The sequence below is a fragment of the Natator depressus genome, chromosome 1, assembly GCF_965152275.1.
Source record: "Natator depressus isolate rNatDep1 chromosome 1, rNatDep2.hap1, whole genome shotgun sequence".
Lineage (NCBI taxonomy): Eukaryota > Metazoa > Chordata > Testudines > Cheloniidae > Natator > Natator depressus.
The window spans coordinates 50,359,443-50,374,750 of NC_134234.1; the positions used below are offsets into that span (position 1 = coordinate 50,359,443).

General features: G+C 38.2%; 1 protein-coding gene across 6 annotated transcripts in view; it reads left to right on the plus strand.

The window, feature by feature from the left end:
• Positions 1-15,308, plus strand: part of NBEA (neurobeachin) — an 844,329-nt gene that overhangs the window by 336,993 nt on the left and 492,028 nt on the right. For 3 of the 6 annotated variants that reach the window (XM_074959554.1, XM_074959563.1, XM_074959584.1), the window contains exons 24-25: positions 780-933; positions 13,759-13,782. The exons of 1 other annotated variant lie outside the window; for it this stretch is intronic. In XM_074959554.1, the coding sequence (XP_074815655.1) occupies positions 780-933; positions 13,759-13,782 (178 nt within the window). The remainder of the gene's footprint in view (positions 1-779; positions 934-13,758; positions 13,783-15,308) is intronic. 2 more of the 6 variants (XM_074959572.1, XM_074959591.1) reach the window with 1 other exon arrangement.

Genomic DNA, 15,308 nt, shown 5'->3' on the forward strand with positions numbered 1-15,308 from the left:
CTGTGGTATGGACAAGCACATAACATCAATAGGCCAAAGATTCCTAAACATTTTCATAATGTGAATTACATCTTGAAAGTAATTTGTCCTAAGGACACTTTCCCACCTATTTGCAGTCATGGGGACGGTTGTGCCTCATGTTGATCATTTGATCCCTGTGGCATCTACAGGAATTACTAACATGGAAAATTAATTTTAGGAACACAGTTCTATATTTTTAGCTATCTTTTAGTGGAATATAGCAAATGGAAATAAAAAGAAGTTGACACTTGTGACCAACCAGCTCTCCAAAGAACACCAGCAGGTGCTTTGTGGACTACTGGTGGCCTACAGATCAGTCTAGGGACCTCTCTTGTAGACAATCTGATCATTTGTTATTATCAGAGCTGCTTTAAAAGGTATCAAGTGCCAAATTCTGCCACCCTTATTCATGCTGAACAATACTTTACTCCGTGGGCAGTCCCACCGGTTCCAACAGAATTGTTTGTGAAGTAAGGCACTAAACAGTGTGAATAAGGTTGGCAGAGTCTGGGCTCTATAATGGATAGTATAGAAATAGTTATAGTCTGGTATAAAATAAAAATACCACAAAGTTGTTATGCTAGGATAGCTCCTATCAGTATTTTAAAATATTTTTCATTTTATTTCTTTTTATTATTACAAAGACAATGCCATACAACTAAGAAACATTCAAGTTCTGGTTTCAAAAAGCAGAAAATCTAAACTTTTAAAAAACATTGGTATTGTAATATATCTTTTTTTTTCTTCTATTTTTGTAGTCATTCTACAAAATCTGTAATGGACTTTGTCAATAGCAATGAAAACATTATTTTTGTACACAACACAATCCACCTCATTTCCCAGATGGTAGACAATATTATCATTGCTTGTGGAGGGATTTTACCATTGTTGTCTGCAGCCACATCTCCAACTGTAAGTACAATATGTCCATCTAGTGGTCATGTTAAAAATTGCTGTTAAGAATAACAACACAGGATTGTCTATGACTGAATAGGTTTCTTTTTAACAGGAGAAAACACAATTTATTTCTTCCAAAAGTTTGATCAATATCAACCAAACTGTTAAGGTTCAGTGTTTAAGGGGCTGCATTGGGAAGGGTGAAGGAAAGGCCCCTCATTTAGCATGCAAAATGCAATTTAATTAGTAATAGCAATGTTTTGCTCTCAATATCTCATCTGAAGATCTAAAAACATTTTAAATAAAAACAGTGTTATACCTCAAACACTCATGTAAGGAACTGTGGTTATTAATGACATTTTCAGATGGGGGAAAATGAGATACAAATGGGTTAAGTAACTTCCCTAAAGTTAAAGTAAAACTTCCCTAACAGATCAGCAGCAGTGCCAATAATAGATGTTAAGGATCCTGACTCAATCTCCTGCCCGAGCCGCTGGACAGCCCTCACTTCTTTGCCTATATTCTTTATTACCAGTACTTATGTAACTAGAAATAGTTTCACACTATTGCTCTACTAACTGAACCAGTAGTATTTGGCACTCAAACATATTAATGGGCTAGCAACTGTCTAAACAGAATCATATGATGCTGATTTAGACAATGGATCTGTATATACTGTACCTATAATATTTGCACCATCTCAAATGGCAAGCAACTTTATTCTTGTTCTATTTGCTGTGAACAAAAAGTGTTGTAATTCACAGGCATGACTCCACCTGCACTTTAGTCACAAGAATGACATCAAATATGTTAAAGGAAAGATTTCTAGAATGTTACATTGCAAAGAAAGCTGCTTTGTGATGTGTAGAGGGAAAAACCACAGCAATACATCTCAAGATGAAAGCTTCTCTGCTAGTGTTTAGAGGAAGGGCACTTAAACACGTTTTTCAAAATAAGCAGCTGGGGCTTTGTTTGAAAATAAAGATGCTTTATGTGGAATCCTCATAGTATATAAAATATAAAACAGGCACAGTTTGAATTACTTGGCTATAATTCCATCTCTGGATCTTGGTGACTCTAGCTTTGCTATCATGATCTATGTCATTGCAAAACCATTTGATAAACCTTTAGTCCTGTAATTCAGAGTTGCCCTTTATTTATTGTGTATAATTCATGAACATCCAATAAAGTCTTATAAATTACCCTTATCTTTTGAATAGTGTTGTGTTTACACATCATAATATCCTGGTTTGCAACAATAAGATGTTCTTAATTAAGGTGATTTTGCTCTATGTTCCATGAGATTTCAAAATTAAAAGATTGAATATTTAAAAAAAAACATTTTCTTAACTAGAGTATAGCAAAGTCCCTTACAAAACATTCCATTTTGTCATCTTGTTAGAATAGTAACAGCAAAAGAATTTGTACAACACACTTCTTAATTAAAATGTAAGTACATACATGATGTATATTTCGCCCAAGAACTTGTCACGTGTAAGTGGCTCAAGCTTTTCTCTTGAGCTGGAGTTTATTTTATTAAAGGAAACCCTTTAGAATACATCCTTATTATACATAAGGGTATGTATAATAGTCATTTTTCAATTACTTGTGTGGTATTGTTCTATATTAAAAGTTATTACAAAATGAAGTGGATTTAAAACTAAGAGAGGTTATAACTTTGAAGTGTGCCAAACAGTACTGCTGAAATGCTATCCCAGATGAAAGCTGATCAAGTGGCATTGAATAAAAAGCTGGGAGGGGGGCAATGAGTAATAGAGAGAGCTTGCCATGTAGGTGAGGGAGGTTTAAAAACGAGTAGATGTAAAGACATAGAGGAATCTGGGTAGACATGGATGTGAGACTTGCTTCCATGTGATAGCATGTACACACATTGTAGATCACATTAGATGTGACAACAACGAGGAGTCCTTGTGGCACCATAGAGACTAACAAATGTATTTGGACATAAGCTTTCATGGGCTATAACTCACTTCATCAGATGCATAAAGTGGAAAATACAGTAGGCAGGTATAAATATACAGCACATGAAAAGATGGGAGTTACCTTACCGAGTGGGTGGTCAGTGCAAACGAGGCCAATTCAATTAGGGTGGATGTGGCCCATTCTCAACAGTTGACAAGAAGGTGTGAGTATCAAAAGAGGGAAAATTATTTTTTGTAGTGACCCAGCTGCTCCCAGTCTTTATTCAGGCCTAATCTGATGGTGTCAAATTTGCAAATTAATTCCAGTTCTGCAGTTTCTTGCTGAAGTCTGTTTTTGAAGGCTTTTTGTTGAAGAATTGCCACTTTTAAGTCTGTTATTGAGTATCCAAGGAGATTGAAGTGCTCTCCTACTGGTTTTTGATGTTACAATTCTTGATGTCTGATTTGTGTCCATTTATTCATTTGCATAGAGACTGTCCACTTTGTCCAATGTACATGGCAGAGGGGCATTGCTGGCACATGATGGCAGATATCACATTGTTAGATGTGCAGGTGAACGAGCCCTTGATGGTGTGGCTGATGTGGTTAGGTCCTATGATGGTGTCCCTTGAATAGATATGCAGACAGAGTTGGCAACGTGGTTTGTTGCAGGGATTGGTTCCTGGGTTGGTATTTCTGTTGTGTGGTGTGTGGTTGCTGGTGAGTATTTGCTTCAGGTTGGGGGGCTGTCTGTAAGTGAGGATTGGCTTGTCTCCCAAGGTCTGTGAGAGTGAGGGATCGTCCTTCGGGGTAGGTTGTAGATCCTTGATGATAGTAGGTGACTTCTGGCTCTGTCAATCTGTTTCTTCACTTCCCCAGGTGGGGTATTGTAGTTTTAAGAATGCTTGTAGAGATCCTGTAGGTGATCCTATAGATCTCTCTGTCTGAGGGATTAGAGCAAATGTGGTTGTGTCTTAGGGCTTGGCTGTAGACAATGGATCGTGTGATGTGGTCTGGATGAAAGCTGGAGGCAAGTAGGTAAGTATAGTGGACAGAATATTTCTGGTATAGGGTGGTATTTGTGACTATTGCTTATTTGCACAATAGTGTCCAGGAAGTGGATCTCTTGTGTGGACTGGTCCAGGCTGAGGTTGGTGGTGGGGTGGAAATTGTTGAAATCCTGGTGGAATTCCTCAAGAGCCAATTCCCCTGGGTCCAGATGATGAAGATGTCATCAATGTAGCGCAAGTAGAGTAGGGGCGTTAGGGGACGAGAGTAGAGGAAGCGGTGTTCCAAGTCAGCCACTAGATATGTACTTATTCAGTTTATCAAAAAGAATGAACTCATACGCTACGTGTATTTTACTTTATTGTTTCGTAACTGTATTTCTCAACCATCATTTTGACATGTATCAAGACATGTCTAGTACTTCTCACTGAAAACTGTGTGCCCATTTTGAAGCTTTAAAATATTAATATCACATAACTTCCTTCAGGTGATATAACCCTGTGGCATAGTACTTTTAATTTACACCTTCCTTTCACAGCATTAGTGAATCTGATTCCCAGTGTATTAGAAATGTGAAGAGGGACATGGTCACTGGGCAAAAAAGAAAAATAATTAACACTTGTCTCCTATCTGATCATTAATTTATGATGGAAAGAAAGGTAGTTAGTTGTTTTTCTAGTTTCGTAGTTGTGATGTAGATTTTTTTTAACATAGCTGTGTTTAATCCAGCACTTATCCAGTCTCAAAAAGAGAGAGTTGTTGGTGTTTCTAGTTCATTTATTGAACCTCACAAACATTTCAGTCCCTTTTTAGATTCGGATTTCTCTTTGGTTTGATCTATATGATGAGTGTGTCTCTTGAGCTTCCTAGTTTCCTTACAATCCAGAATGTTGTACTTGTTACAGAAAATCAGTTCTTAAGAATTTGATCTTTTGATAGTAGTTAATAAAAGCCCCAGGATACAAATTATTCTTCCCTTGAGTCTAGCTACCATTTATAAAAGGGGGAAGAGGATATCTTTCACTCAGCTGTTTCACATTAGCAATGCAGTAGTTGAGCATTTAAAGCTTGGATTTCGTTTAGGTCCTGAGCAGGAAGGAGCAAATAAAAGCGGTAAAGAGAGACCCAAATGGTATTCACCCAAGAGTTCTGAAGGAACTCAAATGTGAAATTGCACAACTACTAACTGTGGTATGTAACCTATCATTTAAATCAGCTTCTGTACCAGATGACTGAAGGATAGCTAGTATGACGCCACTTTTTTAAAAAGGCTCCAGAGGTGATCTTGGCAATTATAGCCTGGTAAGCCTAACTTCAGTACTGGGCAAACTGGTTGGAACTATAGTAAAGAACAGAATTGTCAGACACACAGATGAACATGATTTGTTGGGGAAGAGTCAACATGGTTTTTGTAAAGGGAAATCATGCCTCACCAATCTACTAGAATTCTTTGAGGGTGTCAACAAGCATGTGGACAAGGGTGAACTAGTGGACATAGTGTACTTAGATTTTCAGAAAGCCTTTGACAAGGTCCCTTCAGCAAAGGCTCTTCAGCAAAGTAAGCTATCATGGGTTAAGAGGACAGGTCCTCTCATGGATCAGTAGCTGGTTAAAAGATAGGAAACAAAGGATAGGAATAAATGGTCAGTTTTCAGAATGGAGAAAGGTGAATAGTGGTGTCCCCCAGGGGTCTGTACTGGGACCAGTACTATTCAACATATTCGTACATCATCCGAAAAAAGGGGTAAGGAGAGGTGGCAAAATTTGCAGATGATACAAAACTACTCCTGGTAGTTAAGGCCAAAGCTGACTATGAAGAATTACAAAGGGATCTCACAAAACTGAGTGACTGGGCAACAAAATAGCAAATGAAATTCAACGTTGATAAATGCAAAGTAATGCACATGGGAAGACAATCCCAACTATACATATACAATGATGGGATCTATATTAGCTGTTACCACTCAAGAAGAAGATCTTGGAGTCATTGTGGATAGTTCTCCAAAACATCCACTCAGTGTGCAGTGGCAGTGAAAAAAGCTAACAGAATGCTGGGAATCATGAAGAAAGGGATAGATAATAAGACGGAAAATATGATCTTGCCTCTATATAAATCCATGTATACCCACATCTTGAATACTGCATGCATATCTGCTTGCCCCATCTCAAAAAAGATATATTGGAATTGGAAAAGGTTCAGAAAAGGGCAACAGAAATGAGTAGGGACATGGAACAGCTGCCATATAAGGAGAGATTAATAAGATTGGGACTTTTCAGCTTTGAAAAGAGACTAAGGGGGGATATGATAGAGATCTATAAAATCATGACTGGTATGGAGAAAGTAAATAAGGAAGTGTTATTTACTCCTTTTCATAACGCAAGAACTAGGGGTCACCAAATGAAATTAATAGGCGGCAGGTTTAAAACAAACAAAAGGAAGTATTTCTTCACACAACGTAGTCAACCTGTGGAACTCTTTGCCAGAGGATGTTGTGAAGGCCAAGACTATAACAGGGTTCAAAAAAGAACTAGATAAGTTCATAGAGGATAGGTCCATCAATGACTATTAGCCAGGATGGGTAGGGATGGTGTCCCTAGCCTCTCTTTCCCAGAAGCTAGGAATGGGTGACAAGGGATGGATCACTTGATTACCTGTTCTGTTCATTCCTTCTGAAGTACCTGGCATTGGCCACTGTCAGAAGACAAGATACGTGGCTAAATGGACCGGTGGTCTGACCCAGTAGGCCGTTTTTATGTTTTTGGAAACATTTTGGGGTCAACAGATGGGTATTTTCTGACAAACCTCCTTTTGTTGGAAAATTCCCAACCGCCTCTACTTTACGGTTAATTGGCCTAATAAATAGGCCTAATAAATTTATAACAAAGTAACCACAGCTGTTCTCTAATACACAATATGGTATGTAGCATATTAACAAAAAAATTTCCTTGAGGTGGCTTAGTATAGTCCTGGTTGGCTCTTTGCATTGCTGAAAGGGCTCTGGAATGATCTAAGGTACCTAATTTCTATATGGCAAAAAAGTCAAACTTTACTGCCTGAAGTTAGGCACCTAACTCCATATTAAACATGTAAATAGCCTGATTTTTTTTTTAAGAAGTATTGGGTATCTGTAAATGCTATTGATTTCAGTGGAACCATAATATGATAAACTATTTCAGGCACCAAAGTTGGAAGCTTTTTACTTTAGTATGCATGCAGCCAGTAGATAGGAAAATATGACATCACACCTGAGAACAGGCTCAGATTTGACCAAGGATAGTTCAGGACTCTTTGTTGCAATAATCATATGTTAATTCTTCCTAGAAAATCACCTTCTGGCTATGCTAATATTGCCTTGTCTTTAATTAACTGTTTTTCTTACAAGCTGGTTTTCAGGAGGTCAGAACAGGAGCTAACTGCCTTTGAGATTCAAAAGCTCCCCAGGATCCTTTCTGCTACATTACTATAAGAAAAGTCTCACAATCAGTGGAGTGGATTTGGAGGTTCTCTTTGTTCTGATATCACCCACTGTAGCATTCATCATGAAATAGAAAGCTCAGTCATAAGAATGGTTACGTTGTACTCACCTAAATTTTCATTGTGATATTGCTATATTTTTATTTGCATAACTAGGTACAGTCTAGTCAAAATTAGCTCTTTAAAGCCACAGCACGGGGTCTCTGTGTCGTTACATCAGGTGTCAGCTTTGGACTCAATTTTCTGCTCTCCAGTTCTGAAAGAGATAGGTCTGCAATGATTCAATCTGCTGTGAAGCTGTAGGGATCAGCTGGAAGCAGAGTATTGTATGCCAAGAGATGCGTAGAGCAGCTGATATCAACAGTTTTTTTTAATTTTAAAACACTCCAACAAAGCCCTGTGACCATCCCTCATTGCGGTGGATACAGAAGAAGGGAAAGTAGAAATTTAAAGAGAAAAGTTTAAAAGATGGAGAAAAAGAGAACCACCATGTTCTTCCAACCTGGACCATCTAAGGGTAAAATAAGTAAGCCAGGGCTCAGTCCTGCTCCTATTGCATAACTCACATTCAGTTTATAATCATGGTCCAAAATAGTACATCCTTGAGAAAAGTGAAATTAGAGCATAAGGAAAAACTTTAAAAAGAAAATGATTCTCCCAAAAGTAAAATCCTAAATTGGGTTCATTTGTTAAAATTAATAAAAACAGAAACTAATCTTTGAGATGGAGCTCACATTGTGGTTTCCCATTGCCTGGATATTAAATAAATTTACATTTTCAATAAATGCCGGTGGTATTTACTATTCATGAAAGTAAGATAGGAGTGGTTTCTTCATGGCAGCAGTACCTTGAAGTAAATTTAAAAATAGCTTTACAACGTAGTTTGACAATGGTATTTTTATATTTTTATTATTAATCATGTTTATTATGGTGGTCCCTAAGGGGCAATCAAGAGTGCTAGGTACTGTATAAACATAGAATAGTAGGTGGTCCCTGCCCCCAGAGAACTTACAATCCTAATAGACAGGACTGAGCCGGGGTGGAGAAAGGGGTATAACACACAACCATAGTGAATTATGTGATGGCAGTAAATGTCCCTTTTTTGGAGATAGGGTGAGGTTATTTAGGAGGGGAAGAGTTAAGAGAGATGATGGAGACAGGCCCTGGTAAGAAGGTCAAATGGGAGTGAAGCTGATGTGAAAAGATTGTGAGGGGGGTGAAGGGGAAAGATTGGAGCAAGCAGCCAATCAACTCAGGGCAGAAAAAGTCCAGTCAAAACTGTAGAAAGTTCTCTGAGTGTGCAAAGGACCAAAGGTTCCTGCTTTGGCTGCTTATACCACTACTTGCTGAAGTCTCTGACTGGCTTGCTACAGTTTTCCCTCAACGCCATGTGGCAGGAGGGAGGGGGAGACACCATCTGACATTTCCCATTATAAGACCCTGTTCTCAGCGGCTTATAACTTTGCCAAACTTTAACGACTTGCGGTGAAATTTTCCATGCTGGATGTCTGTCTCAAGTTGAATTTTTGGTTCAGTCAATTCCGAAAACAAAAGTAGGGAAAAATACATTGCTTTGCCCATGTTCAGAAATTCTTGCAACCTTTTCTTGGTAAAACTCTAGTGACTTTTTCTTTTAAAAGTTCAGACATTGGGACTGAGAGCTGGGATGGAGACTGAGATGGGCTGGAAGGCGACTGGGAGCAGGCAGGAAACTGGGATTGGTTGGGCAGGGGGATTGCGAGCTGGGGAGGGAAACGAGAGGAACGAGTAGGTGTTGGGGTACACTGAAATTTGACGGGATTGGGGGAGGGGGGAGAGACTGGGACTGAAAACCAGTGGGACGGGGGAAGATGTTAAAAGGAAGGGAAACCAATCTGACAAGGAACAGGGGTGCGAGGGCAGAACTGGTATTCTCTGGGCAAAGAAACTGGGAAGGAGATGGTGGAGAAGGGACAATGAGATTGGACAAGGAGCCCAGGGATGGAGATTAGGACAGGGAAGATGGGGGCTGCACAACTGGAGGTCAGGGTGAGGGAGAAAGATGGGATGAGGAATCAAGAGGAGGAAACTGGAAATACCTGGGCAAGGAGACTGGGCAGAAGGAAATTGGGATGGTGGAGGGAGGATATGATTGGCTGGGCAAGGAGACGGGGACTGGGATGAGAACCTGAAATGTGGAGAATGGGACTGGGATGAGGGGTGCTGAAGGGTTAGGACAGGACAGGGACAGATTGAAGAGGAGGGACAGAAGGGGTCACACAGGAAATGGACAGAAGAGCCTGTGCTCACTAGAATGCACTCCTCTCCAGGGCTTGGAATGGGACCCACAATTCCTGAGTCTCCACCATTCCTCTGCTATCAGTCTCTGTGAAAACTGGCAAAGTGTTCATCCTCCTCTAGTGCTGCTCCACATAACAGATGGCAGCTGACTACTGATATCAGTTATTCCATGGGTTGAAGTGGCAGAGGTCTGTGCTGTGGATTGAATGGTCCCTATCCTGCTGATGAATCATAAGAACATAAGAATGGCCATTTTGGGTCAGACCAATGGTCCGTCTAGCCCAGTAACCTGTCTTCCAAATTGTGGCAAATGCCAGATGCTTCAAGGGAAATGAGCTGAACAGGGCAATAATCCAGTGAACCATCACCGGTCATCCAATCCCAGCATCTGACCATCTTGGCTAACAGCCACTGATGGACCTATCCTCCATGAATTTATCTTTTTTTTTTTTAATCCAGTTACAGTTTTGGGCTTCACAATATTCCTTGGCAACAAGTTCCAGAGGTTGACTGTACGTTGTGTGAAGAAGGACTTGTTTGTTTTAAACCTGCTGCATATTAATTTCGTGGGGTGACCCCTGGTTTTTGTGTTATGTGAAGGAGTAAATAACGCTTACTTTCTTCACACCGTTCATGATTTTATAGGCCTTTATCACATCGCCTTTTTACACATTGCCTCTTGTCCAAACTGAATTAGACCCAGTCTTTCTAATCTCCCTTCATATGGAAGCAGTTCCATTTCCTTAATTATCATAGAATCATAGAATGATAGAATCATAGAATATCATAGAATCAGAGTTGGAAGGGACCTCAGGAGGTCATCTAGTCCAACCCCCTGCTTAAAGCAGGACAAATCCCCAACTATTTTAATTGCCCTTGTCCGTACCTTTTCTATATGGTTGTCAATATGATGACACATGCTGGAATTTTGGGGGTTTTTTTAGTTTGATTTTTTTTTAAACCTAGGAAATTGTACACACACAAACCCTTCCTACATTAAAAGGTCATTATTAAGGTTGCAAAGTCAAGCATCCAAAAGTTAAGAAATTCCAGAATTAAGATTACCTATGTTTCTTTAATTCAGTCCTCTTGTGCATATGCATTATGATCGTCTCCAATTACGTGATCACATACTGGTTTTTTTTTCCCACAGGATCCCTGCCTCATTCAGTTCAGAGGATAGACCTGCTCTGGGAATGAGTCAGGGTTGTCCAGTGAAGGAAACTGTTGTTTGTAGGACCCCTGCTCCATTTGTTGCAGAAATGCAGGGAATGAAGCAAGGGGGTTACAGGAACGGAAAGGACAGTCTCTTTGTTAAGGTAGTTGAATCCTGCTGTGGAGGATTTGATTCTTCTGATGCTAGGCAAGTTGCTTAACCCAGCTTTTAACAGGTGGTCATTTGTTGTGTATACCTCATTTTCTGACTGCTTGACTTGAGAACCTGAGGTCTGATTTGCAGAAGAGCTGAGCCCCCTCAACTGCAACTGACCTCAGTGGGAGCTGTGCTTTAAACATATGAAATGCTATATAATGCTAAGAATTTGGAAAAATCAGGTTCTAGATGTCTCAAATTGGGCACCCAAAGTTAGCAGATACTTGCGGACCTTAACATCTCTGTGCCTCAGCCCCCTATCTGTAAAATGTGGATGATCATAACCCGCATCTCACAGAGTTGTTGTGAAAATAAATTCATTAATGTTTGTGAAGCACTCTAGTGAGGAGCACCATAGAGGAACCCATGAGGAAATTATTAATGCGTCTTCCGAGCAATTTTTAGATAGTGTGGAGTAAATAAGGTCTAGGGACACACCTTGAGCAAATGAAGATACAACAAAATATTGAATTTCTTCTTATTAAGTGAGCACCATCTGTTCTGTGCAGTGAATTGAGGCAGGGCACTTGTGGAAAACATAGTAGGTGATCATATAATTAAAGACTGTATCATAATGCATGCACACAAGAGAGCTGAAATAAAGTCACACAGGCAAAATATTCTGGTGTTAATTTGAGTGCTTGACATTGCAACTTTAACAATTTGCTTTTAACGTAGTTGCTGGTGGGCTTTTTGTTTGTTGGGGGGATTGCGTGTGATTTAGTATAAAAATTGCATAGAGCCAAGGATAGGTGCCTTTTAATTTCCAATAGGATGTATGAAATAATACATGAAAATACTAAAATAAATAAAAATGATAAGCATATATTTTGATCTAATAATGTTGTTTTATGATGATATGCCAGAAAGAGTTCATTTCCCAGTCCTAGTTTACTGCTCATTGGGGTAGCAGGGACTGAGGTAATCCTTCAAAGACCTCACATGGGGAGATATTAATATACATCTTTTTAGCACTTACACTATTTTTGGTGTCTTAAATTTACGTGACATTTTATAAATACAAATAAGACACTCCGTGTGCCCCAAAATTTTTGCAACCATATAAGACAAAATGTGAAAATGCAAAACAAGTCAAAGAGCATTCAGGATTGTGAAAAATGCATTTTGTTAAAAGCAACATATGTCGCCAGTTAAAGCATGGGGTGAACAGACTGACAGTTCCAGCTAGTCATTAGTTCATATAAAATGGCAGCCATAACCAGGGACTTAAAGATGTGGGTTAAAGGAGAAAATGGAAAGTTTGGGGCTCAAACAGGGCTTCAGTGAACCTAACGTCAAATCCTTGTCCCATTGAAATCAGTGGGAGTTATGCCATGGATGTGATGGGACCAGGGTTTCACCTGTTGCAGATGCTAAAGAAAAAATGTGGGTGGGTCCCAAAGATGGGTTTAAGCTTCAGAGTCCAGACCAAACTTCCACATGTGAAAGGATGGTTAGACACCGTTTCCTGCCAAAAAAGAAAAGAAAACTTCCTTCTCATTTTGCTGGAGTCGCTACTGTGATGGCACTATTAGTGTAATATAGCTGGAATGCTTTTGGTTTCAAAAATGTGCTATCTGAATTATGACAGTATTAAAATATTCTTGAAAAATAGTTTTTTTTACTTTCATACCTGGAGAATCTTTCTTGTGCTGCAAATCTATTGTGTACAACATCACAGCATCTGAGACACCAAGATTTTGTTCTATGTACAAGGCAAAAACAGATAGCACATTGTGGTAACTGTTAGTAATATATTACATTTTAATATTGACTACCATAAATTGTCTTCAGTGCTGGAGGTGCAGTAGTCTTCTATTTTTCCAAGGTAGTTAGGGCCTAAATTATCAAAAATGAATTGTGATTTTGAGTCCCTCAATTTTTAGATACCCCACCTGCTCAGCTCCCACCCTTTAAGGTTTAACAGGTTGGGGATTTAAAATTGTAAATGCCCCCAAAATAATGTTTAAAAATATGGCTCCTGACAACTAAATGACAGGCCTGTTGTGGGGAGAGGGCTCTTACTGAGAGCAAGGGGTTCTGACTGAAAATAAAACAAGAAACCTTGCAGAACTGTTAAGATTGGTGTTCTGGGACTAGCCCCAAACTCCCTGAGGTGATCCAAAACTTGGACTTCCACTGGTGGCTCAAATTCATTCAAATGTTTAGTACAGTTTGGAATTAAGTGTGAAAATTGTGCACAACTCTGGTGTATGTGTAACAAGGTATGTTGTGGTGCTCCAATCCAAAGAGCATTACGGCTGAAGAATCAAGCATTTTTTCTTCTGATTTATATGTATGTTTTGTCAATTAATTTTATACATATGATTTATCTCACAAATCATAAATACTAAGGCTGAATTTACTTTTTTCAGTTTCAGTTAACTGGAGAATGACACAATTATGTCATGTACTTCTGTGATTTATATAACAAGTAAAATTCTACTGTGGGCATACATTACTAACACATTTTCTCCATGCATATATTTAAAATATGTATTTCGGTTTGGATGGATCAATGTGGAAAGGAGCTGTATAATAAGATTAAAAGAATAGATTTAAAGTCCACATTGTGTGCAGTTTAGTTATTTTTAAGTCTTTGTTTTCAAATGTTCACTTTTTAAGATGCAATGTTTATTCCTATTATAAATTAATCAGATAAAGATATGATTCCAAGATATTACTTTGTTTCAATTTTACATTGTATTTTCAGTTAACTTTAATAATTTTCTTTTTCTTTTATTGTTGTAATCTGTTGTCTGTTTTGTCTATTGCATGTCCAGGGTTCTAAGGTTAGTATTACTGCTGTAAGTTTCAGTTTTTAAGTTTTTCAAATTTTATTATTTTTGATAATTTGATCTTTTGGCTTTTTTTTAAAACAATTTTCATGCCATATTTTAGGATATGGTCGGGGTAAATTAGATGCATTTATGGACTTTTCCTGAAATGTTTATTTTAGTGTAATCTAATGCATTGGCTAGTGATTATATGCTGCTTATTGTAAACTACCAAGTCAAAGTTAGACAAGTCTATGATCTAATATAAATTGCAGAAGTGTCAGTCTGCTGTGAAAATCTGATTTAGTTCAAGCTCTGGACGTATAACCATCTGGGAATTTAGTTATTCCTTTTAAAATTTACATAGTAAGCATGAATTTTACCATACCATTCTAAAACACTCTAGCTGCTGAAAACAGTTTGCTAAACAAGAAAATGTCTCTTAAATGTAGTCAGAATACATGTTAGTGTGTTACCTTTAAGAGGTGGATTTCATTATAGAATTAGATCTAATAGAAGGCTATATATTGTCTTCATAGTGAATTGGCAGCATTTAGGGAGATTTCCTAAAGAAAATCTTAATTTTTTCTTCTATGTAATGCTAGCAAAAATCATGTAAAAACTATTCTATAGTAAAAACTATACATGCTTTTACATGGATTTACTATGTCATGTGAAAATAAACCTGGACATATCACATTGAGAGGTAAAAGAAGATCTACTCCCTTAAGAAAATGTATATGGTTCAATATAATTAATTGTATTATAGCAATAATCCACAACAGGGAGTCCATTAATAGGCCATTGGTGCATATTTCTGGTATATATTGAGGTGAGTCCAAAGGCCATGTTTCTGTAACCCCCTGAGAATTGCACCAGCAGCCTACTAATGTACACCCTGGCATGGCTTCTTGCTATTCAGGTATGGCTTCTTCAGTTTAAATTTCATTTGTGTAATTGTTTTATAGATAAACAATTTGCTACTTTTCTATGTGAATTAATAATTTTTTTCTACTATGAAAAGGGGGTCACAGTAGAAAAATAACAGAAAATAGCGGGGAATAACTGCCTAGAGGAATAGTAGTGGCAGTCCTTCAAAGGGGGAAATGGTGTTTCAAAGGTCTGATTGTCATAATATCATTTGTTTTGTCTTGCTGGACAGATTTTAAATAGTGACAACCCTTCCCAGAATACTCGTGTAACTGACATGTCTTGTTCTTTAGAAAAATAAAATGCAATGTTATCTTATCATTCTGATGACAGAAAGACACATTATACCTTTCACGTGTCAGAACAATTGTTTTCTTAATATTGTGTGGCATTATTTGCACTGTTGGTATGTTGTTAAACCTAAACAACTGTTTCAACAAGTTGCTGTTCATTGAGAATATTAAATTCTCAGCAACAGGAAAATAAAGCGTTTTAAAAGAATTTTCTCTACTCTTGTTACGGAAAGAAATGTGTATAACGGGACAAAATAATGTATTTTAAGCTCCTTATTTGTCTTACAGAATCCCTGAAACTGGAACCAAAAGGCTAAAAATTTTCACAAGCAC